The sequence below is a fragment of the Helicoverpa zea genome, chromosome 13, assembly GCF_022581195.2.
Source record: "Helicoverpa zea isolate HzStark_Cry1AcR chromosome 13, ilHelZeax1.1, whole genome shotgun sequence".
Taxonomy (NCBI): Eukaryota; Metazoa; Arthropoda; class Insecta; order Lepidoptera; family Noctuidae; genus Helicoverpa; species Helicoverpa zea.
This window is the reverse complement of record NC_061464.1, coordinates 28801-56426: the sequence shown is the minus strand read 5'-3', so window position 1 is coordinate 56426 and position 27626 is coordinate 28801. Positions and strand designations below refer to the sequence as shown.

Here is a 27626-nt window from a genome sequence, read left to right as displayed (position 1 = left end):
CAAAGGGACATTTCGTGAAGCAAATGAAACATGAACACAACACGAGCAACACAAGCCGACGCGAGCACGTGCGGGGCTTGAGCGCGACCTACACTTTGTCCCTCAATAAGTACCTACATACTTACTTATTTTTTCGATTCTAAACAAGAAAGGCAAAAATGGGTCGAGGTCATCGGTTCCGGGAAAGGTATTAAAACAGTTTTTATCAACATTATGGAAATAGACTGAGTTGCAAGTGTTTTTATCATGTCGGGCAGGAGTCGGAGCCGCCGTTTAAGGAAGGAGCAGCTTTGAGCAGAATGATTTGCGAGGGCATCGCGGCCCGCGGCAGCATCCAGTGCTTATGCCGCGGAGGTCACAGTGACGGCGCGGCTCGCGGACCCCTAACGAGCTCGCGGCGCTCGTTATTGGCGCCATCCATCATCCGCCGCGGTCGCCGACACGCCGCCCCCCGCCCCCCGCACTCACCCCACTCATTGAGCTCCGCCTGTGACGTCACAGCGCCACAGCACATCACAGTCAGCCATGTGTTTAAGTACTGCAACACTAGCCTGGGCCCTCAGTCCGGCTCACGTAGTGCGCGCCCAGGTCGAGGCTCCTCAAATAATCGCCTTCTGACCTGCCCTGCTCTCCTTTCAGACATAATTCACTTTTACGTCAAATCCATTTTTCTGTGGAATGAGCTTCCTCTGGAAATCAGGATGGTTAACAGTCGATATTCCTTTAAACAGAAACTACGCGGCTACATTCACAAGAAATTGGCAGAATCGCTACCATAGCTTGTATTCTATTCTTAGGGTAGGTAGGTATCTTCTTTACTGTTTTATCAAGTAACTATTAAGCAAAGTGTGGTTTTATAATGTTACTGTTTTCTCACAGTTTTCAGAGCTTCCATCATCAGGTTTAGGATCGGAAGATAACGGGAATGTGAAAACTGTTCAGACCGGTTGATAAGCGACGCAGATATTATGCGCAATAAAAATAACAAAAACAAATATTTGAATTGAGAAACTACCCTTTTTGCAAAGTCAGTTAAAACTGGGCTATCTAACATTGAATCGGATCAGTACCTAGGCGCTTCCTGTGATTTGAGCTTTCTAGTTGGTAAACAAACCATCAACCATTTATTAAATCGACTTATTTATTATCTTTGTTGAGTGTACGTAGGTATTGCCATAATTATGATATTTGTAATAGGAAACTTTATTAGTTGTATAGATGCAACAGGTGTAGCTTTTATGTTTATTATTTTAGTCAATTTATTATTGGGTAAAAATGTGTATTGATCGGCGATACTTGTGTAGGTGCAGAGCTGTCGCCGCTGTGTCAGCAGCGCTGCGGCGCCACAGCGCAGCGCGGCGCGCCGGGCCATCGTCCGCCTCACTCCCCCCCACCTCGCCCCGCGCCCCGCGCCCCGCCCGCACACACCGACACCTCGTTATCCTTGACGCATAACAAATGGCGCTCCGCACGCCGCGCGCACCAGCACGACCTGCGGCTCACAGCTGTGAGCTACAACTACTACAAGCCACTAAACCTTACTAACTAAACTTTCGTTGTCTTTGATGGGAAACCACTACAAACATGGGATGCTACCTAATAACAGCGCGGTTTCATCTACTGCCCGGACCAGGATAAAATATAGACGATGTAGGCATGTCATCAGGGGATAATGAAAAAAACTTTTTACAAAAAAATAAAACCGACTCCCAAAAACACTGAAAAGCATAAAAAAACTATTCTTAGGTGCATCGGCCTAACAGTCAGTGTCTAATGGATGTTCCTGAGTTTATACGCCACCGACTTCTAGGCCGATGCACCTAAGAATAGTTTTTTTATGCTTTTCAGTGTTTTTGGGAGTCGGTTTTATTTTTTTTGTAAAAAGTTTTTTATTTTTGGCTTTTCAGTGACAAGCATACTTGTCACTATCCGCATTTGTGGAAAGTTCTCATCAATACGAATCATATAAGCCCAAACACGAGGTAGTTTACATATTCAGTTGTCGAGTTCCCTCGACCTTCTCCGGTCTCCATCATCAGGTCAGCTCCAAACCTTCACAGTTGCAAAGGTCTCGTCAATACAAATAATATAAGCCCAAACACGAGGTAGTTTACATATTCAGTTGTCAAGTTCCCTCGACCTTCTCTCGTCTCCATCATCAGGTCAGCTCCAAACCTTCACTGTTGCATAGTGTTATCAGACGTACACCTCATTGTTAAGTTTTTACCCCATGCTCGCCTACAATTTTCAAGAGAAGCCCTCGATTTCTCAGGGTTTCCACCATCAGATCCTGATCTGATGACGATGGGACCAAATGACAAGCATACCCTTTCAAATAAAAAAAGAATTTATGAAATCGGTCCAGGCGTCTTTGAGAAATCGAGTAACAAACATAAAAAAAAAACTGCCGAATTGAGAACCTCCTCCTTTTTTTGAAGTCGGTTGAAAACAACAGAAAAAAACAAAACAATTCTGTAAATTAGTTTGGGAGCGTTTAGTGAACAACTGGAACTGGTTACAGCTTGACGCTGTTTCACAAAATAACAAACCACGTGTTACCGCCAATTTACCAAGCACATTCAACATAAAGCTATAGTTTACAAATGAAAGCTCAGAAAAGTTAATTTGTTCTTTTGCTTTTCTTCAGGGATTTTAAAAGACTTTTTTAATGAATAAGTTTCTGTATTATTGAATTCTGTGTCTTGGTTTAAAATTGGTGCGAATCGTTACCACATTTATATATAGATACTACACATACGTAGTTGTTAAAGTTCACATCAATACGAATAAGCGCACTACCGCCAAGCACTACCACGACATGCTGCGTGTCCGGCGTGGAGGCCGCAATGTCACTCATCACATCAGACATCAGACAGATTGTGACAAGTTCTAATCCCAGAACGTGTCGAGTAATCGCTGAATATACATTTTAAAAGAGATGACTACAAACAGACAACTTTAACATTTTGCAATGTCGGATAATAAATGAATTATATTATTACTTAGGTATTGGGTATTTGTGAAAAGTTGTCGAGTGTTTTTGTTTGTTTTGAAACAGATAGACGACGCGTGATGTCGATAAGCGTCGCGATAAGCTGCTCAGCGATAGCGTGCTCTACGCTCTACGCGACACCTGCAGCCAAAGCCCATTATGTGGATGTTCTCCTCTGTGACAACGTAGCATCTAGGTACTAAACCGATATTTTTTATTACTTTCCAATGGAAAACCAGGTTACCTGTCAGGGTAATAATGTATATATTTTTTTTCAAGTAGGAATTCGCATTAATATCATTATTTATTTATTAAGCTCTGCAGAAACCGTTGACGTTATTAATAAAATGTTGAAACTGAGTACCGGTATCTACAAGGAGCGACTGCGTATCAACACTGGTTTTCAGAATATCTGGCTTCTGACTACCCGTAAATAGTGCCAAAGATGTTCAAACGACAATCGGGACCTACGGCTAATAGCACTTTCCGAAACGACTCATTTTGATGAGATGATGTCCTCCTAGTCGATTATTGGCCATGGCGGCTGTCCTCATATAAGGGGATTAGCAACTGCGCAGGACATATTATAGTGCACAAGCATTTGCACTGACACAGGTGCACTTAGTATTCGTTCTCTCCCATAACCCGATGGGACGGTAATTCCACACGATCCGAGAGAGATCAGGTGCAGGAGCGACATTAACGCAATCTCCGACGCACGGGCGTATCAATCACCAACTTCCAGGCTCCGAGCCGCTTTGTGAAGGTTCCTAAAATGGCATCCGACACTTCGTGCACAGCATTTATTGTGGGTTGATCGGGGTAATTAGTGTTTACGGTGGCGCCAGTGGTGAGGGCATGCGGCGTCGTGCGGCGCGCGAGCACGCGGCGACTGGCGGCGCGCGCCAGGTGCACGGCGACCTCGCGCCGCCACTCCCCCCCGCTGCACTCGCGCGCGCATCTCGCGCTCCTCTGCATATTCCTCAGTACAATTAATCGCTAATTCTCATCTCTTCAGTTCACTGAATATGAATATGAATATGTTTGGTATACACTGAACTTGACAGTATTTGTAGCTGCACTGCAAGCGACTCTATTCGTTCTAGTAGTGTCGCTGTCCGCAGTGTCGGCCGACAGTTGGCCCGATGATTAGAAAAAAATATTTTTTCAAGAAAATTGTGAATCCAATCAAAGTTTTTATTCGGTTTCATACCGGCTAAACACCTGATCGTTCTTCTATGCATACCATTCATCTACATATGAATTATACATGAACCTATGAACCTGTTGTAGCATTCCCTATCCCTACTTTCCTACTGATATTATAAATGCGAAAGTAACTCTGTCTGTTACGCTTTCACGTCTAAACCACTGAACTGATTTTCATAATTTTTTAGATTATGATTTAGATTAGTGATGATGATGATGTCCTCCCAGACGTGTCCGTCGACGGCGACACCCTGTCAATTCCCGGCTGTCTGTCTTCGCTCATGGGCCCGGCGGTGACTTGCGAAGCCGAATTTGTTTTTAAAAAATTCGGTCACATAATGCACAGTAGAGCTCTCCGTTTGCATTAAAGGTAATTATACGTCGGTTTAGGACGAGTTTTACGGGCCAGGCGTTTACCGTCAAGGTCTTCAAGCCGATGGGACTTGAAGTTTTCTAGTCCTTGATGAACTGCCTTTCGCCACTCAGATCTTTGGGTGGCTAGGTCCTCCCATGAGTTCGGGGATAAACCGGTCGATTTTAAGTGGCGCCCTGTAACGTAAATATTGTCCTCCAGCTTGTCGTTTACCCAAACTGATTTCCGAATAGAAAATAGTTTTCGGCAACCTGGAGGACTCCATGCGTACCAGGTGACCGCACCAGCGTAGCTGACCTTACATCAGAAGGCACTCCATGCCCGCCAAGCCCGTCCGTCGAAGAACATCCGTATTGGGAACCCGATCTTGCCAACGTATACGGAGTATTGCTCGGAGACACTTCATGTGGAAAGTGTCACGGCGTTTAATATCACCTTTGTAAAGACACCATGTCTCCGAGGCGTAAAGAAGCAGTGGTAGAATTAAAGCTTTGTATACGGCAATCTTAGTCTGTAACTTAAGATCGTGTGAGTTCCAAACACGGTGTTTGAGTGCACCAAATGCTGCAGCCGCCTTTGCAATTCGTGCTGATATCTCAGACTCCAGACGATTGTCGCTACGTATAAGACTGCCTAGGTACCGAAAGGTTCCTAACTCCTCCAAATGCCGCTAAGGTAAACAGTCACGTTATCCGCAGATTTTCCTCTTGCGAGCTGTTTTAGAATTTGGGTCTTTGATGCACTGATTACTAAGCCAAATCTGCGGCAGGACTCGTCTAGGTGGTCGAGACAGTCCTGGAGATCAGCAATGCTGTCAGCCATAAGGCAGACGTCGTCGGCATACTGTATTTCGGCAACGGAGACAGTCGTTACTTTGCGTTTTGCCCTAAAGCGCGAGAGGTTGAATACGCTTTTGTCCATGCGAACGTTAAGAGTAATCTTGTTCGTACATTTTTGCATGGCATCGTTCATTACTGCGGAGAAGTAGATTGCGAACAGTGTGGGCGCCATAACACACTCCTGTTTGACCCCACTTGTTACGGGGAATTGTTCTGTAAAACTGCCTTCGTGACGTACGCGGGCAAACATGCCTTCATGGAACTGGCGAATCAGGTTGACAAATTTCGCTGGGCATCCATATTTTTCCAGTACCACCCAGAGGGCAGATCTTGGGACGCGGTCAAAAGCCTTCTCCAAGTCCACGAAACACAAATAGAGGTCACGATGCTGTTCTAGAATTTTTTCTTGATGCTGTTTTAAGGAAAATATGGCGTCAACTGTACCTCTATTTGGACGGAAACCACATTGGCTTTCAGGAAGAAAACGCTCGGCTAGTGTAACTAGGGGATTATTTATGATGTATGCCATAATTTTGCCAGCCGTGGAGAGTAATGAGATGCCTCTATATGAGCTATTACAGAGATAGAGTTGACCTTGAGAAAAAACAGAATAGTTTTTATCCCGGACTTTTGAAGAATTCTCTTGGAAACGCGATATAAACGAACTCTACGCGGGCGGAAGCTAGTATCATGTACCTAAATACAAATAAAACATTACCTTTTGTGTAATAGTCATCTTTTCTCGGTACTTTCTTGACAGACAGTACAAAGACATTTACAAATATCTTTCTAATGTGCATTGTATCCGAAAAATGCTCCGAAACTGCTAAACCGCTTTGATTTTTTTTTTTCACTTTTGGAATGCTACAATATTCCCGAGTAGCATAGCTTAAGTATATTTTACTCTGGAACGAGAAGTTCCTTCGTGACTAGTGACCAATAACGTGGCTCGAGGTTCAATCGCAGTGGTTCTACACTACAACAACACCAAAAAAACATAACAATTAATTTGGAATCATAAACACATCTATTCCCGATACTTTATTGAAAAAATGTAGGAGTACATCATATTATGATTAATGTATGAATCAGTTAAGTTGTAAGTCGTTCACTCGACTGATACGCGCTCCACTGATACTGTTGAATAATGAAGACAATGCCAAGTGACAGTGGGACTCGTTGGAATCCGTAACGTTGAACAAAATATCCCAACTCCCACACAACGAGTGATTCGTTGTTACTTCCCAAAGGATCCGTGTGTGTCAGCTCCACGAGCTGACCGTGGGAACCCTGAGAAAGCGAGGGCGACTTGCGAAAGTTGTAGCCATGCATGAGGTAAAAACTTCACACTCAGATGCCTACACAAAGAGCCTTACAAAACAAAACGTTCAAAGCAGACCTGATGATGGAGACGAGAGACAATCGAGAGCATTCTGCAACGGGTGACTTCTAGAATTCCGAATAGGAGCAGATTAATAAAATCCATAATACCATTGTACGATATCGACCAACAAAAAAGGAGAAAAGAAATCAAGTAGCTACTTAATAAAACTTGTTTCGAATAAAAGACATCAACGCAATGAGCACCACACGATGTAATTACAAGTGTGTGCGTGACACACACACACACACAACATAGCACGCACACCGCGACACTCCTGTGGCCTGCGGCTATGGAGTCAGCGTCTCAGTAAGTAGTCTTAACAAGTATTATTTATAGTGAAACTTATACTTGGCTTGGATTCGAGTTTGGTACATATCAAACTCCTAGAAAGAAAAATAATTGAAGCAAGATTTGGAGAGCGTCAGCGACCTTACAACTCTCTGAAGACCTCGGTGAGTGTGCGTCGGGCCGGGGGGTCACCCACACGGCTGGCGGCCAAGGACTTAATACAAGTTCAATCGTAAACAAACGCTAGATGTTTAATGACGTTGACAAGCTGGTTGGTGGTGGCGAGGTGGCGGAGCACTCACAGCGACAGCAGCGTCTCGTGCAGCGGCGGCAGGCGGCGCAGCGCGGCCGAGCGGCAGTCCAGGCGCGCGCCGCCCTCGCCGCACGCGCAGCCCGCGGGCACGCGCGCCGGGCACGCGCCGCCCGCGCCCGCGCTCGCGCACGCCAGCGCCGCCGCCAGCGCCAGCCAGCGCGCGCGAGCCATCAGCGCCGGCCCATGCCGCGAGCCCGCCACTCACTCGACACTGATCATTCACTTCGCTGATCACTTCCACACCAGCTGCTAAACATTCGCTAATCCGTTTGCCGCGATCGTAACTAGACTCGCGCTCGTGTGCAGTGACGCAGCGAGACGGACGCACGTGGAGGCTCGCAGACAGCGCGCGACAGACTGGCGGTCGGGCGGCGGCGGCGCGGGCGGGGCGCGAGGGCCGCGGGGCGGGGCGCGGGCGGGGCGGGCGCTCTCGCTCGCGCCGCCGCCGGCTTGTCTGCGGGTTCGCTCGTATTGCAAACACCGCTATCCCGACCTCCGGTTTCAGCAGTACTCTTTACGTTTGCTTACTCTAAGTGTGGGTCCACACTGCAAGCGCTGTGACTGGAGCCTAGGCGGGCGCGGCGAGCGGTGGCGTGGGGTGGCCACAGTGAAGGCGCGAGCTCTTGTAGCGGTGTGACGTACATCAGGAGTGCAACACCTTGACTTATAGGAAATTGTTCTTTTATTTCACTCCATAACTTTCTTGTTATTGTGCGATTATTGTGGTGTGGATGTTTGCTTTGCCAGATCGGTGGTTTAGATTGAATTGCACTTATGAACGATTCAGTATTCACCGCCATTTTTTAGACAAACGAATATAAATGCACATACGCCGAACGACAAGATCGAACTGGTTTGTTACCCCCGCCGTCCGCGCATTGAGTCGCTCGATGACTAGGCCCGTAGTGTGGCCAGAACGCGAAGATAGAAGCGTTTGAAACTTACGCTCGCTGTGTCGCTCAGTCCCATCGCACTAGGCTTCCGCCTTAGTCACTTTAATATGGACGCAAAGGCGCGTTTCATATGTTTAGTGTGGGTCCACACTAAACATATGGGAGCCTAGCGCGGTTGCGACGACGAGCGCGAAATATCAAACATATATCACACAGCGAGCGTAAGTTTCAAACGCTTCTATCTTCGCGTTCTGGCCACACTACGGGCTTAGTCATCGAGCGACCCAATGCGCGGACGGCGGGGGTGGGGGGCAATGCCTAAGGCCAAGGCTCAGGGCTAGGTTAGGTCAGGGTTGGGTTAGCTTGGGGTGCCTGTCAGAAAACCTCCCCGTGTGCTCGGCAACTGCTGGTCCCTGTGGACACGTCCTAAGGGAAGAGCAGTCACCGGGCCGGTGCACCCTGGGCACGGACAATAATCTCTTCGCGGGGGGTGGGATAGAGGAGATTGTTGTCCGTGGCTAATTTCGACAGGAGCGGAGGAGTCGCTCCCGAGGGCTCCCTATCTGCACTCTGCAGCAGCAGAGTGCACGACTAGGGAGCGAGGTGGGGTAGATCGCGGGCCGTTGTACAGTCCGCGGTCTACGGGTCTCCGCGGCGTGCTCGTCGTGGTGACCGAGGTGGGGAAGGCCGCAGGTTGCTCCTCAACCTGCGGTATTGGGGCATCCGTGGCGAGGTGCTGAGCCACGGTGCCAAGTAGGTTAAGTTAGTTTTAAGTTAGCCGTAAGTTAAAAAAAAAAAAAAAAAAAAAAAAAAAAAAAAAAAAAAAAAAAAAAAAAAAAAACCAAAGAGAAAATTACAAAATAACAAAAAATACAAAAATATATTAGGTTTAGTCTTAGGTTAGTGTCCTAGTTGTAGATACCGAGCAGCGGGCGGTGTATCCTGCACCGGAGGCATCCGCTGGCCTCGGGGGGACTAAATACCCTCCCAAAAAGAGTGGCCGCATCGCCTTGGGGAAGCGATGTGTGTACCACCCATATCGTAAATGGAAATGTCAGATATAGAGTGTGTCTTGTCTTGCGATCCGGCTGACGCCCGGCGCTCGCAGGTATCCGGGCCTGCGAGTGTTAAATTGGTTACCGAAGGACGCGCAGGGGTAGGCGACCAGGCCCCTGTAGCGGATGTGGCTACTGGAAGCACCGATTCTATGTCATGTGACCCGGCTGACAACCGGCGCTCACAGGTATCCGGGCCTGTGAGTGTGAAATTGGCGACCGACGGACGCGCAGGGGTAGGCGACCAGGCCCCTGCTGCTGATAGTGCTACTGGAAGCACCAATCTTGGCACGGTCTTGAGCCAGGGGGGCTGCAGACCGTGCAGTGTGGTCCTGTCCGACGGGGAGTCGCGCGGAACTGCCTCCAGATTTTGGAGGAAGCGTCCGCGCGATGAAGTCTCGGACCGAGATGGGTCGATAGGCCTATCCTCAAGCGAGGAGGACCTATCGGCCCCAAAAGTGCCGACAGCTCGGCGGGGCCGAAAACCGGCACCAACAGGAGGGGGGGCCTCTTTGCGGCCGCCGAGGGATTCGCGGGGGCGGTTTCTGCGCTCCGCTACTCCGGCGGCCAGCGAAGAGAGTGATGTTGGGGTCAGGAGCGAGGACCCTGGCGGCGTGAGCTGTGTTTCCCTAGGAAGCACGAAAGCAGAGCTCAACGCCGCCAAAAGAGAGCAGCGGAGGGCGGTCGCGGTCGATGAGGTGACAGAGATGGCCCGACGCGCCCGCGAGCGACGTGCCGCTTTGGCGGCTTCAGGGGAGATGTCGGCGGTGGCGTTAAGCCAACAAGTGTTGGGCGGCGTGGATGTCGTCCTGAAGGTTGCCACGCAGTCCGGCAACCTGAAGGGCACATTCACCCGCGCCCTCAAGGAGGCAGCCGCCGACATCAAGGAGGCGGTTGGAGACCTCCTCAACCGAACGGCCTCAGACGAGGTCACTAAGTTGCAGGAGGAGAACAGCCGCCTCCGAAGAGATCTGGAGGATCTCCGGCGGCAAGTGGCTGCGCTGAGCGAGCAGCAGCAGCCACAATCTGCCGCCGTCGCCACTCCGCCCATGGCGACTCCCACTCCCGCACCGGGACCGACAAGCGCGCACACCGACGATGAGGTCGAGCGCATTGTTCGGCTCTGCATGCTCCAGTGCGGGAGCATGATGAACGCTCGCATCGAGGCCATCTCTCGGCGCCTTCCGCAGGAGCCAATCCTCCGGCCGACATTAGCGGCGGACAAACGGAGGACGGAGGAGCCGCCGAGACCTGCGCCTCAAAAGGGGAAGCCCGCGGAGGGTGTTGAAAAGCCCGTGGAGGGAACCCCGTCGAGTGTTCAGCCCACGACTGCCGGGTCCAAGGGTGAGACCTGGGCGAAAGTCGTGGGCCGCAAGAAGGCCCGCAAAGCCGCCAAAAAGGCCGCGGCACCAGCAGCAGCGCGCGCCGCAGTTGCGCAGCCTGCGCGACGGACTGCCAAAAAGACCGGCGGTCGCAATGCGCCGGCGATACGTGCGCCTCGTTCTGAGGCTGTTACGCTAACGCTCCAGCCCGGAGCTGCGGAGCGCGGCGTTACGTACCAGTCGGTGATTGCCGAGGCCAAGGCCAAGATAAAATTGGCAGATCTTGGCCTCCAGTCCGTCACCCTCAGGCAGGCTGCCACGGGTGCGCGGCTGTTTGAGGTGGCTGGTGCTGCGAGCGACAGCGTCGAGAAGGCGGACGCTCTGGCCGCCAAAATGAAGGAGGTCCTCAACCCAGAGGACGTCCGGGTCTCCAGGCCAATGAAAACCGCAGAAGTGCGGATTGCTGGCCTGGACGACTCCGTGACCTCTGAGGAGGTGGCGGCGGCCGTTGCTCGTGGCGGAGAGTGTCCGCCGGACAAGGTGCGGGCCGGCGACATACGCGTTGACGCTACCGGACTCGGCGTAGTCTGGGTTCGGTGCCCTGTAGCGTCGGCGAAAAAGATCGCCGATAGTGGCAGATTGCTGGTTGGCTGGGTTGCAGCGAGGGTGAAACTCCTGCAGCCCCGGGCTTTGCGGTGCTTCCGGTGCCTGGAGAAGGGGCACGTCCGGGCAAAATGCACCGCCGAGATTGACCGCAGCGACCTCTGTTATCGTTGCGGTCAGCCCGGCCACAAGGCGGCCCAGTGTTCCGCGGCGCCAAACTGCTGCTTGTGTTCGGCTGTGGGGAAGCCAGCGGGACACAAAGTGGGCGGAGGGGCCTGTGGCGCGCCTGCCAGCAAGGCCAAGAAAAAGAAGAGGAGCTCTAAGCCTGCCGGGGAAACCTCGCCACCCCCGCAGGCCAGTAGCTCCGCGGCCGACTCCCGGCCCAGGACCGTTGCCGAGGGAATGGAGTGTCAATAATAGGGCACCTCCATTTCCTCCAGGGCAACATCAACCACTGTGCCAGAGCTCAGGATCTTCTCCTCCAGAGCATGGCAGAGTGGTCGATTGACGTGGCTGTGGTCGCCGAGCCGTACTTCATCCCCGCCCGTGACAACTGGCTGGGGTGCGCTGACGGTTTGGTGGCCATTATTGGCGGGACTCTGACCGACCCGTCTCGGGGCCGTGGCTGGGTTGCTGCGGTCTCGGGCGGCATCGTCATTGTGGGGGCGTATTTCTCCCCCAACAAGAGTCTCGCCGACTTCGAGGGTTTCCTTGTCGAGTTGGGCGCCGTCGTAGGCCGCCATCACCCTCGCCCCGTTCTGGTGCTCGGGGATCTCAACGCCAAGTCATCGGCGTGGGGATCTCCGGTCACTGACCCTCGGGGCGAGGTGCTGGAAGAGTGGGCGGTGACGACCGGTCTGGTCGTCCTGAATCGGGGCTCGGAATACACGTGCGTGCGGCAGCGGGGCGGGTCGATAGTGGACGTCTCGTTCGCTAGCCCCTCTGTCGCCAGCCGAGTCCGCGACTGGCGTGTCGCCGTGGAGGTGGAGACGCTGTCGGACCACAGGTATATCCGGTTCGACGTCTCTGCCCAGACCGCGAGCGGCCGCCATCCAACAGCCCCGATCAACGACGGCCCGCGCTGGGCGCTTAAGTGCATCGACAAGGAACTGCTCGAGGAAGCTGCCTTAGTCCAGTCCTGGATTTGGGAGTCGGCGACGGACGGCCCCGTCGACGTCGAAGCGGTGGCGCTGCGGTTTCGCGGGGCGATGACGCAGATCTGCGACGCGTCCATGCCCCGCGTCCGCCAACAGTCCGCAAGGCGCCAGGTGTACTGGTGGACCGCCGAGATTGCGCAGTTGCGCATCGCGTGCGTTGCGGCTCGCCGCCAGTACACACGATACCGGAGACGACGTCGACGGGTTTCCGCCGAGGAGGACGCGCTGTATGAGGTGTACAGCGCGTCCAAGGAGACTCTGTGGCTGGCCATCGGCGATTCTAAGTCGCGTGCCAGGGAGGAGCTGCTGGGGTCCCTGGATCGGGATCCGTGGGGCCGCCCCTACCGTTGGGTACGGGGCAAGCTGCGTGCATGGGCGCCTCCACTGGTGCAGAGCATGCAGCCCCAGCTGCTAGGGGCGGTCGTATTGGCGCTCTTCCCTGAGCGAGCGGGACACGTTCCCCCGACGATGGCTTCACCCTCGGCCACAGACTCTCCCGAAGAGGAGAGCACCGATGTCCCCGAGGTGACGCAAGCAGAGACGAGAGCGGCCGTGTCGCGGCTCCGGGCTAAGAACACGGCGCCCGGACCCGACGGAGTTCCTGGCCGAGCTCTCGTCCTGGCTCTGAAGGAGCTAGAGCCCCAGCTGAGAGGGCTCTTCACGGCATGTCTCGAGCAGGGTCAGTTTCCCAGTGTGTGGAAGGAGGGGAGGCTGGTCCTGCTCAGGAAGGAGGGGCGCCCCGCGGACTCGCCGTCCGCGTACCGGCCCATAGTGCTGCTCGACGAGGCGGGCAAACTCTTTGAGCGTGTCATCGCAGATCGCCTCGTCAGCCACTTGTGCAGAGAGGGGCCGGACCTGGACGACAACCAGTTTGGTTTTCGTCGCGGGCGCTCCACCGTAGACGCCATAATGCGCGTGAGAGCCCTGGCGGAGGAGACGGTGTCCCAGGGTGGGGTGGTGTTGGCGGTGTCTTTAGACATCTCCAACGCGTTCAACACCCTGCCCTGGAGCTGTATTCGGGAGGCACTGAGATATCACCGCGTGCCTCCCTACCTCCGTCGCACAGTAGGGGCCTACCTAGAAGGTAGATGCGTCACATATCGGGGACATGACGGTGCCGGTCGGCACCTCATGACGTGCGGTGTTCCACAGGGATCGGTGCTGGGGCCGCTCCTGTGGAACATCGGTTACGATTGGGTGCTGAGAGGCGAACTCCCGTCGGGCGCCGACTTGACGTGTTATGCGGACGACACGCTTGTCACTGCCCGGGGGAGCTCGCACAGGGAAGCAGCGTTGATAGCCACGGCTGCGGTGTCACAGGTGGTGAACCGCATCCGGCGCCTGGGCCTGGAGGTGGCCCTCAACAAGTCGGAGGCCATGGTGTTTCATGGCCCCCGACGCGCGCCGCCGTCGGGATCACACATCGTGGTCGGTGGAGCCCGGATAGCTGTCGAGTCCACCATGAAGTATCTGGGATTGGTGCTCGACAGCCGATGGGAATTCGGCCCCCACTTCCGGCGGCTGGTGCCCAAGCTGATGGGTGCAGCGGGCGCGCTGTCAACGTTGCTTCCTAACATGGGGGGCCCGAGCGCCGCCTGTAGGCGGTTGTACGTGGGAATCGTGCGGTCCATGGCCCTATATGGGGCCCCTGTGTGGGCGATGGACCTGGCGGCCAGCACTCTAGCCATTCTGCGCAGACCGCAGAGGGCGATGGCCGTCAGAGTCGTCCGCGGGTATCGCACGATTTCCTACGAGGCGGCTTGCGTCCTGGCCGGATCCCCGCCCTGGGACCTAGAGGCTAAAGTACTCGCGTCGCTGTATCGGTGGCGCGAGGAAGAGCGGGCACGGGACTCGAGGCCGGTGCAGCGGCAGATAGCGCAGCGCCGAGCAGAGCTCCGTCAGGTCTTGGTGGCGGAATGGCGGCAGAGGCTTCTGCGCCCTACCGCCGGCCTCGCCACCGTCGAGGCGATCCGGCCAGTGCTCGACGACTGGCTCGGGAGAAGGCACGGCTCCCTGTCGTTCAGGGTGACGCAGGTGCTGTCGGGGCACGGCTGCTTCGGCAAGTACCTGTGTCGCATAGGCAGGGAGCCGGACGCTCGGTGCCACCACTGCGTCCATGGCGGGGAGGACACGGCGCAACACACGTTCGTTCAGTGTGTTGCTTGGGAGGAGCAGCGCCGTGTCCTCACAAATGAAGTAGGAGGCGATCTGTCGCTGCCGGCCGTGGTACGGAAGATGGTCGGCAGCGCAGAGTCGTGGGACGCAGTGGTGTCCTTCTGCGAGGACGTGATGTCGCAGAAGGAAGCTGCGGAACGGGAGAGGGAGATTTCAACTGCCGATCCCGCCCGCAGCAGGCGCTCCGGGCGCCGGAGGAGGGCAGACAACGCCCTCTTCCGCCCCCCATGAACGGGTCCAGGGGCGAAGGACTTGGGGAAGTCCCCGCCCCCTATTCAACGGACCCGAGGCGGAGGCGCGCGCGGGTGTCGACGCGCGCCTCTGAGGCGTTGCACGGGGGAGTTTAACACCTCACTCCCCCGTGCCCGAGGCGAGGCCCGCAAGGCGGGCCAGCACCAGTGCGGGGCTGCGGAAGAATTTGGATTCCCGCGGCCCCGCGCCCACGTGTAAGGAGGACACAGGGGGGTTTTAGCCGGTAAGAGTCCGGCACACCCCTCCGCCTCTCCCCAGGCGGAGGAAGTCCATGAGGATTTCCCCCCGAGAAAAAAAAAAAAAAAAAAAAGGGTTGGGTTAGCTTACGAGGCGGCTTGTGTCCTGGCCGGATCCCCGCCCTGGGACCTAGAGGCGAAAGTACTCGCGTCATTATACCGATGGCGCGAGGAAGAGCGGGTACGGGGCTCGAGGCCGGTGCAGCGGGAGATCGAGCTGCGCCGAGAGGAGCTCCGTCGAGTCCTAGTGCCGGAATGGCGGCAAAGGCTGATGCGCCCTACTACCGTCGAGGCGATCCGGCCAGTACTCGACGACTGGCTCGGGAGAGGGCACGGCTCCCTGTCATTCAGGGTGACGCAGGTACTGTCGGGGCATGGGTGCTTCGGCAAGTTCCTGTGTCGCTTAGACAGGGAGCCGGACGCTCGGTGTCACCACTGCGTCCATTGCGGGGAGGACACGGCGCAACACACGCTCGCTGAGTGTGTAGCTTGGGAGGAGCAGCGCCGTGTCCTCACAAACGAAATCGGAGACGATCTGTCGCTGCCGGCTGTGGTGCGGAGGATGGTCGGCAGTGCAGATCGTCTCCGATTTCGTTTGTGAGCAGGAATCTGCGGAACGGGAGAGGGAGATTTTGACTCCCTTCCCCGGTCGCAGAAGGCGCACCGGGCGCAGGAGAAGGGCGGACAACGCCCTCTTCCGCCTCTCATGAATGGGTTCAAGGGCGAGGGACTTGGGGAAGTTCCCGCCCCTACTCAGTGGACCCGAGGCGGTGGCAAGGTGGTGGTGTGTGTCGGCGCGTGCCCCTGAGATGATGCACGGGGTAGGCGAACACCTCACTACCACGTGCAAGAGACGAGGGCCGTGCGAGGGCCAGCACTAGAAGAATCTGGATTCCCGCGGCCCCGCGCACACGTGCAAGGAGGACACTAAGGGGGTTTTAGCCGGTAAGAGTCCGGCATACCCCTCCGTCTCTCCCCAGGCGGAGGAAGTCCATGAGGATATCCACCTCCCAAAAAAAAATAAAAAAGGGTTGGGTTAGCTCAGGGTTTTTTTTTTTTTTTTTTTTTTTTTTGTGGCAGGAGTGGGAAATCCTCATGGACACCCCGAGGGGTAGTGCCGGACTCTTACCGGCTAAAACCCACTCCTGCCGTCCCTTTTTCCCCTGACGTGGTCAGAGACCTTTTTAGTCTGTGTTTCCTTTGTTATAACTTGAGTTATTTTTTTGATGATACGTGGAATCTTAGATCGTGTTAAATAAATATTTGTTTATAATAAATATTCGTTTATATTTAAATGGTTGTATATATTTATATTTTATAAAGTAGTTCATGTGTTTTCTATATCATATAATCTCAGTTTTGTATATAATACATTGTCATTTTTGTGTATAGTTATATATGGTACAGTATTATTATTTGTATATATTAAATTATAAATATTTGTATATAGTTGTATAAATTAAATTATAGATATTTGTGTATAATTGTAAAAAAATAATTAATTTATAAATATTTGTGTATAATTGTATAAAATAAATGTTAAATATTTTTGTGTATATATGTATGTCGGAGACTGTCATTAGTACGGACACTAAACGTCACGCAAGCGCGCCCTCTGGTGGCGTTACCGGTGAAACAACATTTTGGCGCGCTTGGCAGAGTCGTGGCGGTCAGCGTGGCGTCCGCGGTGCTCAGTCTTGATCGAGTCTTGGTCGAGGCTTCGTCGAGTCGTCGCGTTACTGCCTTTCGTTACGTGTAGTGTACCCAGTGTTATTGCTTAGCGTTGTAGTACCTAAACTTATTGTAGTCTTGTGATTTTTGTATTGTAATGGTTATTCTAACCTAACAGAGAGACATGTGTTGCTGGGTAGTTTGTTCCGCCACTTCTCCCCAGCCAAAACACATAGGAAGTGGCGAAGGGCGGGCGTTTTGGGGGCTGTCTTTTGTTCTGACTAATTTGAATAAACGTTTGAGTTTTTAGTTTGTTTGAGTTTTGAGTTTCTTTGAGTTATCTCTTTGCTTGATTACCCTAACTGATGTCGGACGATAGTGCCATCCTGATGACGCCTCCGACATGTATATGTAATAAATTTACGATCTTTTTGTATACCCCATGCTTACCAGGCCATATTATTTCTAATAAGGTGGAAGCATGGGTCAGGCTTCTTTATTCCTACGTATTGTTTTATTTGCAACTGTTTCGGCATACTCTAGGAATGTTTCTCTTGCTTTTGTTTGTGCATTATGTGGCTAATGTTTTGCAGGCTCAGCTCTATATCTAATTCCTGTTCCAGTGTCCACCGTTCCCGCGCGAAGATAGGGCATTCTAGGATGATGTGGGGGACAGACTCGATCGCACTGGGGTCGCAGATGCACGATGGGTTCTCCTTACACTTAAAACGGTGCAAGTATTCGGAGAACCCGCCGTGCCCCGTCAGCACTTGTGTTATTACCCCACGTGGTAGAATTTTTCTGACGATCCTGTACGCGTCCGCAGCGTCGGGCAGAAAGATCTTTGTGACCCCCGCTGTCGCTCCGTTTCCGTATCTCCGATTCCATTCGCCCAGCGACTCCAATCGGATCTGCCGCTTGACGAATGAAACCGGGCAGAGGTCGTAATCTGGCCTGGTTTTGTTCTTTAAAGCCGCTTCCTTGGCCAGGTGGTCGGCGCGCTCATTTCCCTCCAGTCCAACGTGTGCCTTTACCCAGAACAAGGATGTAACTTTGCCCTGGGATAAAGCCACGCTGAGGTTCGCCCTTGCTTCCACTGCCAGGGCGTGGAGGGCACTCTGGTTGGTGACCGTTTGCAGGGCTGCTTTGGAGTCGCTGTATATGCCAAAAGTGCCCTCCCGGCGCCGCAGTATATGCCTAGTGGCTACGCATATGGCCAGGAGTTCTGCCTGGTAGACAGTACAGCAGGACGGCAGACTGAGTTTCGAGGACTTGATCTCGGCCTCTCTATCCCAAAGGGAGAGTGCTGCTCCGACCTTGCCCTCGATCTTGCTGCCGTCTGTGAAGAACCGTATGTCCTGGCTGTTGTGGGACTCCACATGAGACTGATCTACCAAGCTCACGAACCCCATGGCCGTATGTTTCGCCGGGTGTGGCGTGTCTGCGAACGCTACCACCCGTTCTACCTCACGACCGGCCAGCGAAGTTACTCCCTTTTTCTTTTCATAGAGCGCGGCTGCTTCTTGAATCCTAAGGTCGAGCGGGAGCAACCCCGCCAGCACAAGTGCCGAATGCAGTGAGACGGTGCGGTACGCTCCGCACAGCTTCTGAGCGAACCCTCATCATCATCAGCCTATCGCAGTCCACTGCTGGACATAGGCCTCTCCAAGTGCACGCCACTGAGATCGATTTTCGGCTTCTCGCATCCAGCTCCTGCCAGCCGTCTTGCGCAAGTCATCACTCCACCGTGCCTGAGGACGTCCTACACTACGTTTGCCGAGGCGCGGTCTCCACTCTAGAACTCGTTTACCCCAACGGTTATCGGTTCTTCGGCTAATATGGCCAGCCCACTGCCACTTCAGCTTGCTGATTCGATAGGCTATGTCGATGACCTTGGTTCTCTGACGGATTACCTCATTTCTGATGCGATCCCTCAGAGAAACGCCGAGCATAGCCCTTTCCATAGCCCGCTGAGCGACTTTAAACTTGTGGACCAGCCGTACCGTCAGTGTCCACGTTTCGGCTCCGTAAGTCATGACAGGTAGGACGCACTGATTAAAGACTTTTGTCTTTAGGCACTGTGGGATCGACGATGTTAGGACTCGACGTAGCTTCCCAAATGCAGCCCAACCCAACTGAATTCTCCTATTCACCTCGTCCTCAAAGTTGTTTCTACCTAACTGCAATGTCTGCCCGAGGTATACATATTTCCGAACAACTTCGAGAACGGCGCCGTGTATCGCAATCGGTTCCGGTAGAACATGTTCATTGAACATGACCTTGGTTTTGTCCAAGTTCATCCGTAGGCCGATGCGTAGAGAAGATTCAGCCAGGTCGTTCAGCATCTGTTGTAGGTCCTGCAGCGTTTCCGCCATGATGACGATATCGTCAGCAAATCGCAAGTGAGAGATGTGTTCGCCATTGATGTTGATGCCGCGTCCTTTCCAGTTCAGCGTTTTGAACATATCCTCCATTGCATTAGTGAACAGTTTCGGGGAAATAACATCCCCTTGTCTCACTCCTCGATGCAACGGTATGGGCCTTGTTTGCTGATTCTGTACTTGGACGGACATTGTAGCGGCTTCGTAGAGACATCTCATCACTTGGATGTATCGCCAATCTACTTGACAACGCTGCAGGGACTCCAGAACAGACCAGATTTCAACCGAGTCAAAGGCCTTCTCATAGTCCACAAATGCTAGACACAGGGGCTGATTATACTCTTCGGTCTTCTGTATAATCTGCCGCACTGTGTGGATGTGGTCTATAGTGCCGTATCCGCTCCGAAACCCAGCCTGCTCCGGTGGTTGGAATTCGTCGAGTCTTCGCGCAAGTCGGTTCGTGATCACTCTTGAGAACAGCTTATATACGTGGCTTAGGAGGGAAATGGGTCGATAGTTCTTCAACTGGGTTTTGTCTCCCTTTTTGAAGAACAGGACGACAACACTCCTACTCCACGCCTCTGGAGTTCTCCCTTCAAACAGGACGGCATTAAAAAGCTTCTGGAGCTCCCCCAGTACGGGCTTACCTCCTGCTTTTAAAAGCTCTGTTGTAATGCCATCCTCGCCAGGGGCTTTTCCATTTTTGAGCTGTCTCAGAGCGATCTCGATTTCGCCACTGCTGACTTCTGGCAGGTCTTCGGTGAAATGGCGTGTTAATGTGGCTCTAGAATCCTCATTTCCGGGATCAGGTCGAGATGCATGCGATGCGTATAACCGGCCATAGAAATTTTCCACTTCCGAAAGGACTGCCGGCACCGAAGAAACGACTTCTCCACTTGTTGTGGTCAGCTTCGTCAAGTGGCTTCTTCCAAGAGATTGTACGAACACCTTTGACCCCCGATTCAGCTCAATTGCTCTTTCAATGTCAAGAGTATTGGAGCACCGGAGGTCGCGTCGTACGTGCTTGTTGATCTCTTGGTTTAGAGCCCGCTTAGCTGACGAAGTGACAGGCGGGTTTTCACGTCATTTCTTCATAAGCCCTAATGTCTCTTCCGAAAGCTTTGATTTCTTGCCCTTACGCTGCATGTTACAGAATCTCGAACCTTCCTCCCTGAGGATCCGAACCACATATTCGTGGTTCTGGTTAACGTCTGTTGTGGTTTCCACGGCGGCAAATCGGTTCTCCAGATTTGACTGGAACGTTTCGGATCCTGTCATGGTTTGGAGCAGTGTTGGTCGGAGCCTGGCCTTCATCAGACGGAAACGTTCGGCCTTGAAGTTGATATTCAGAGAGCCTCGGACAAGTCGGTGATCGCTACCGGTATTAAACCTATTGATCACGGAGACGTCTCTGAATATGTGCTTCTTGTTCGTCATGATGAAGTCAATCTCATTTTTAGTCATAGTGTCGGGGCTTTGCCACGTCCACTTCCTTTGGGGCTGCTTTTTGAAAAAGGAGCGAACCCTCACTGGACCGAATTAAGGAGTTTCTGCACACCGACTTTCCTGGCTGCTGGCGCCCAGGCGCTGGCCGCGTACAGAATCACCGGTTCCATCGCCGCCGTGTAGATGCTGCGGATCACCTCGGGGTGTAAACCCCAGCTCACTTTTGCCGCCCTGGCCAACTGTTTGTAGATATTAATGGCCTTCTTACAAACATTTGCGACGTGCGTGTTGAAGGTGAGCTTGTGATCCACAGTGAGCCCCAGTATCTTTATTTCCTCTGACATGCCAATGGCGACCCCGCCCATGCTCAGGAGGGGGACATCGTACTTTAGCTTCCTGGTTATGACCATGGCGCATGTTTTGTGTGGCGCAAACTTCAGCTTATTTCTGATGCCCCACCCCCGAACATACTCGAGGGCGGCATTGGCACGTCTTTGGATTTCGAGTGCCGTATCCCCGCTGAAAATGAGGACGACGTCATCAGCAAAAGCCTGACAGTAGTCGCCTCGCTGTTCAAGACCTTTTAGCAGGGGATCCAGCACCAGGTTCCAAAGGATTGGGCCTCCGATGGACCCCTGCACACACCCCTTGTTTGTGTCCCGGCGGCACTCCACTCCGGCGTACCTGACCCGGACACACCTGTCGTTGAGGTAGCTGTCTATCATCCTTCTTATGTTCACCGGGCACTTTTCCTCAGCCAGTCTGGTCCTGATGGCCGGCCACCATGCGCTGTCGAAGGCTCCCTCTATATCAAGAGAGACAGCAGTGATCAGCTTTTTGTCGTTTAATTTTTCCTTGATGTGTTGCATCATGGTGTAGAGGGAGTCCTCGGTGCTTTTTTGTGGCATGAAGCCAAACTGGCGAGTACTGAGCCGCGGGATAAGGTGCCATTTGAGACGAGCTACCATCAACTTTTCCAGGATTTTGCCCAGGACAGGTAATAGGCCGATGGGTCGGTAAGACTTTGGGGCGGTGTAGGTGTCTTTCCCTGGCTTCCGGAGGATCACCACTGTGGCTTCCTTCCAGGCTCCGGGGAAGTGTTCCCTCTCATCCCTGCTCCAGACATTTATTGGCCAGGGCGAGGAAGATCCCCGGATCGTGGAAGATGGCTTGAGCGCAGATATCGGCGGTGAGACCATCCGCCCCGGGTGCCTTTTTTGGGTTGAAGCTATCCACCGCCGTTTTCAGTTCCAGTAGCGTGAACGGTGGGTCATGGTGCTCATCATGCGACCACACGTTCGAACGATCGGCATCTTCACGAGTACGGCGGTGGTCCTAGGTTTCGCCCTCTTCCGAGTCCACGGGGTAGAAGGTCTCCGCCAGGAGCCGCGCTGAGTTTTCTGGGCTCAATGGCAGTCCGTCCTTGACCAGGGGCACATCCTCACATCTTTTTGCGGTGCGACCGATAACCCTATAGATCCCCTCCCATACCCCCTCCCTATCCTGTTTCTCGCAGAACCCCTTCCAACTTTGCACTTGTGCTTTCATTGCTTCGTGTTCATATTTTTCTTTTGCTTGCAGGTACTCATCAACGACCTTTTGTCTCCGGATCTTTGCAACACAACGTATGCGGCGTCTCCTAGTGTTGACCTCGTTCTTCATCTCGACGAGCTCGGCTGACCACCACGGTATGTTGACTAAACTGTTATTTTTAATTTTAGGTATAGTTTCCTGACTTGTTTTAATTATTATGTTGATGTAATTTTGAATTGATTCATCTAAAGATTTTGTGTTGTTAATTTTGTTTATTTCAATGCTATTAATTTGATGCACTTCTTCCACTTGGGCCAATTTCTCACGAAATTGACTCCAATTGGCTTTTTTTGTGTTAAATATTCTAGTTTGCCTATTGATATTAATACCTTTTGATTTTTCTAATTTAATTTTGAAGACGATACCGTTGTGGTCCGAGCTCGTGATGCCGCTCTCGACTCTCCAGTCCTCGATTAGTCCAAGGAGTCCCTCCGAGCAGGCTGTGAGGTCAACAAAGCTGGTATACTGCTTTCCTCCTCTGATGGTGTCGAAGGTCGGAGTATTGCCGGTGTTGAGTACCTGCAAGCCCATGTCCTCGAAGCTGCCAGCGACTTCTTCACCCCTGCCGTCGATGATTGAGCTACCCCACCAGGTGCTCTTTGCGTTCGCATCGCCTCCGACTATTATATTTAGGTGACCCATTTCCTCTCGGATCCGCCTTAGTTGCTCCAAGTATGGCTCTATGGGCTGGTCCGGTTCAAAGTAGAACGAGACTACCGCAATCTCCCAGGCGCGGGTACGGATCCTTACCACCGTGATGTTGTTGGTGGTAAGTTCTGGACACTGTAGTACGTCTAAGTCGTGTTTGAAGACGGCTATTGCCGACTTTACAGTTCCTTCTCCTTGGTCGGCGCTCTGGAAGATTCTCACTCCGTGGTAGTCTCGCATCTTCCGCATCCCGCCCACATACGGCTCCTGGAGCAACGCCAGAGCAACTTTCCTATCGCCGGCCTCTATGAGCAGTTCTTGTGTGGCTAGGTTCTTCCTCTGGAGGTTGGTTTGGATGACTGAGTACTCTGGGTCAGGTCGGGGTCGAATAGCTGGCTGGCTGATTCCGGGTGCGGTAGGCTCAACCTTAGCAGTAGGCGACTGACAGACGGGATAGTGCATCCCACTTCAACCGGACGGGGCACTCGCTGTCGAAGGTATTGTGATCGACCTTGGGCATTTTCGCCAGAAGGCAGTTGCGGCATTTGGGAGGTTCGGCTGCTTGCCTGGAGGCGCAGTCTGCTCGGAGATGGAGGTCTCCGCAATGAATGCAGACATCGGCTGTTTCCGTGCACATCTTCCGGGTATGACCATAGCGCAGGCAGCGCGTGCACTGCACCAGAGGTGACTGGTCCAGTACACGTACCCTCTGCAGGTCGATGTGCAGTCTTCCCGCCGATGTCAGCCTCTGCCATAGCGCTGGGGACACCTGCAGAATGATGTGGCACGTGTGAGGATTTCTCGTCCTACGACGGTATTTAATGCTCATTCTAGCATCCTCTGCAGGTACGTCCCCAATCAGGTGGTGGTTTTGGCGTTTTATTGCCTGGATGACTTCCTCATCCGAGCGACAGGAGAGGACGTCCATGGTGATAATGAGCGGGTCCTTGTTCTTGACTTCTTCCACCATCAGGTTCCCCGCTCTCTTGATCCTCTCCGTCGCCCTCGTCATTTCCTCCCGGGATCCAAAGCCCACAACTACCTTCCGGTCCCTTGCCTTCCTCAGCCGTTCAACCCTCGTGCCCTCGTTCTTTGCATCGACCGCCGTCCTCAGCTTCTCGATGACCACTTCACCGGTGTCTTGATCGCTGGTGGATGACACGATCACCGAGTGCAGTGGCTCTCGGAATTTTATTTTCGATGTTGCGGCGATCTCTGCGAACGTCGGTCCCTTGCCAGCCACGTAGCGCGGCGCTTCTTTAAGTTGTTCCGACAGAGCCTGGTTGTGGCTCTGGAGGGAGTCCATGAGCTGATTCACAAGTTCTTTCGGAAATTCCTGTCGAGGAGTCTGCTGTGGTGGGATGGATTCCGCTATATTTTCCAACTCGGCACTGGTTTCCCTATCTGCCCCTGCCTCCTTTACGAGGTGGTAAAGTCTCTCGGCTGCTTTGGTGATTTCATAAGCGATTTCCTTTTTTAAGTTACGAGAGCTCACCACCTGCATTTTGACTTTTGAGAGGCAGGCTTTGGCTTCGGTCATCCTGTTCATGTACCGAGTTGGCTGCGTTGTTTGAGAAGGTGGCGATGACAGGATTATTGTTTGCTCAGGCCGTGCCTCTTGTGGGAGGATTGTTTTGGGCCTGAGCTTAGGTGGAGATCTTTTCGGGGACTTTGGCTGAGGTGAAGGTGTTTTCTGAGGGCGGGCCTCACTGAATATCTCAGCCTCCCGCTCTTCAGGACTGTGACAGACTGATGGTCCTGCCTCAGCCACAGTTGAACTTCCCGATTCCGACCTCTCTACTCTGGCCTTGAGCTTCTTCGCCACTGGAGTTCTCATGCCGAACATTGTCAGGGGTAGGGTAAATATGGTAAGCTAAATCCCTGTAAAGGGGGGATAAGTCAAATAAAATATAAATCAATATTAGTCAGCAATAATCATAAAGTATAATTGTAATAAAAAGTCATAAATTTGTGGCTTTGTTAAGGGGTTGGTCCCCAGTCAGTTTCGTTAGCTCAGGGTTAGGTTAGGTTAGTGCAGAGTCGTGGGACGCGGTGGTTTCCTTTTGCGAGGACGTGATGTCGCAGAAGGAATCTGCGGAACGGGAGAGGGAGATTTTGACTCCCTTCCCCGGTCGCAGAAGGCGCACCGGGCGCAGGAGAAGGGCGGACAACGCCCTCTTCCGCCCCCCATGAATGGGTTCAAGGGCGAGGGACTTGGGGAAGTTCCCGCCCCTACTCAGTGGACCCGAGGCGGTGGCACGCGCGTGTGTCGGCGCGTGCCCCTGAGATGATGCACGGGGTAGGCGAACACCTCACTACCCCGTGCAAGAGACGAGGCCCGTGCGAGGGCCAGCACTAGTGTGGGGCTGCGGAAGAATCTGGATTCCCGCGGCCCCGCGCACACGTGCAAGGAGGACACAAGGGGGTTTTAGCCGGTAGGAGTCCGGCATACCCCTCCGCCTTTCCCCAGGCGGAGGAAGTCCATGCGGATTTCCCCCTCCCAAAAAAAAAAAAAAAAAAAAAGGGTTAGGTTAGGTTAGGTTAACTTAGGTTTTTTTTTTTTTTTTTAATATTTTATTCCTGCTTTTCCCCGTTCATGAGAACAACGGGACCTTAGTATTCTAGTTTTCTTCATTCATGCCAGTTCTCGCAGTTATGCCACTCGCACTTTCAAGCCTCATACGTTACACATGCATACTTCATCTTTTATTCTTTGCCGGGTGGGATTCCCGCTAATAACCTATGTGTTTTCTAAAGGGATATAACTAGCAGGTTTGTTTTATTTCAATAAGGTAGGTAACACACTTGTATTTATTTTACATTTTGGAATTTTACCTGATTATGTATGACAGACAATATTTAGTGATGCATATTTACTTTTCATGTTTACAATTTTGAAGGTGTTTCTATCAATTTTACATTGGCTAGTTGTTACAGTGTTTACAAATATGATAATGGTTTACAATTTCTTAACTTTATTGTACTTTATACAATGCAAATAATTAATGAAGTTTAGATACATTTCTTATTTAACTTAATGATAGGCATGTCTATGTATCTATCACGTTAGGTAACTTTTTTCTTTAAAAGATTAAGTTTCATTAACTTTAACATAAAATGTTTAGTTTGTCCATTACATATTTAAATTAACAATATCTTAATAAGTTTTTGAGATTTCTATACAATTTTGTTTATTTAATGTTTAATTTGTAAACTAGCTTTTGTTTGAACACATTCCAGTTTTATGACATGTAACAACATATTTTATAAAAAGTAGTTCCAATAAGGAAACTACTATATCTTATGCATTTTTCATTTTCTAGAAGTGTTAGCTCTTTTTTCACTCAATGGCAGGCACGCCCTTATTACACAAACTTTTGAATACTTAAGTCTATTTTGCAATATGTTGTTTAGGTACTTTGTCTTATACAAACCGATGCATCAATATAGGTAGATGCAAACGATAACTTTTATTACATTTTATGTTTGACCATAATTAGCATACAACATATTATATGTAGACAACAATTACAATAGAAATAATTTGTTTATTTATGTACTTCCAACTTACTCAACTAGGAACCTTATGACATTTTTAATCTTACTACCTTTATTGCTTATTAACTAATTAGTACTTATTATCTATTGTTTACTGGTTTGTACTACCTTTCAAACTTATTTGTTATTATATCTATAAGCATATACCTACCCCGTAGTTTGGAACTTGTTTTTTTTTTTTTACTTTTTATAATATATTAGGTACCTCTAAATATTTGCTTTCTAATGTATCTATTTACATTGTCCAAGCTTACACTATGTAAATGAACTGAACTTTTATATTTATTCATACTGGTGTATTTAATTTATTTTTCCCTTTAAAACTACCCTAACATAAACATAAAAAAAACGAATTTTAAGCCGGGGCGTGTTATTTAAATTTAATTATTGAAGAAGTCTATTTATTAGGGTTGCAGTGTTTATAACGTGGGTTTTTGGGTAAGAACATCCGAATAATATTTAAAAATTTAACCCTCTATGGTTAAGTTAAGACTTGTAACTTTAGGGCTGATTTCTACCCTGTTCCAGGGTGTTTTTGTCAATTTTTTCGACGTGGGGGTTGGTTTTTCGCCAAGCCCTTTACAATGGTATATTTGAAAATGAGATTTTTTTGTTATTTTGGAAGTCGATTTTCGATTCGCGATCTCGTAGATAACCTTGTTTTGCGGTTGATGCCGTTTGTAATCAAAATTATCAAAAAGTCTAGCGACTCGAAAAACACTCCAAAAATTTCAAACTAAAAACTAGCTTATAGCTTAGAGTCTTAACTATCTTAAAATCTAATTTGCGTCTGCGCGCAACCACGTCTTCACCCTCTTCTGAGGGGTGTTCTCCGTGCCACCCTCCCGCAACAACCGCAAAGTGGTTTGTTTTTATTTAAAAATAAGTTAAAGTAAATTTTGGTGTTATAGTCCGATAAAGGGCTAACTGAACTACAATTTTGAAATAAGTTTTTTGAATTTGATTAATAGGGGGGGGGTTTTAATTTCGAAAGTAAAGATTTTGGAAAATATACTGTAATTTAAAATTTCAATTTTGACTTAACTACCGGGCCGAAAAATCTGAAAATTTGGGAAATTAAAGTTAAGGTAGTCTCTAATATAATAGCAGTGTAAAATTGGGGGGTCGTCGATCTTATTTTGCGGGAAAATGGCACTGAAAATAGTACTAAATTTTTCGACCTTTGAGGGTCTGTAGCTCCGTCCAGGGTGGTCCGATGGTCTTGATCCGGGTGCCAG

General features: G+C 51.2%; 1 protein-coding gene across 1 annotated transcript in view; it reads right to left on the bottom strand.

Moving 5' to 3' along the window:
• The window catches only part of LOC124635539 (lutropin-choriogonadotropic hormone receptor), a 45638-nt gene extending 37887 nt beyond the window's left edge, over positions 1 to 7751 (bottom strand). The window contains exon 1 of the mRNA XM_047171446.1: positions 7388 to 7751. Within this exon, the coding sequence (XP_047027402.1) occupies positions 7388 to 7569 (182 nt within the window). The 5' untranslated portion in view covers positions 7570 to 7751. The remainder of the gene's footprint in view (positions 1 to 7387) is intronic.
• Positions 7752 to 27626: the final 19875 nt, after the last annotated feature.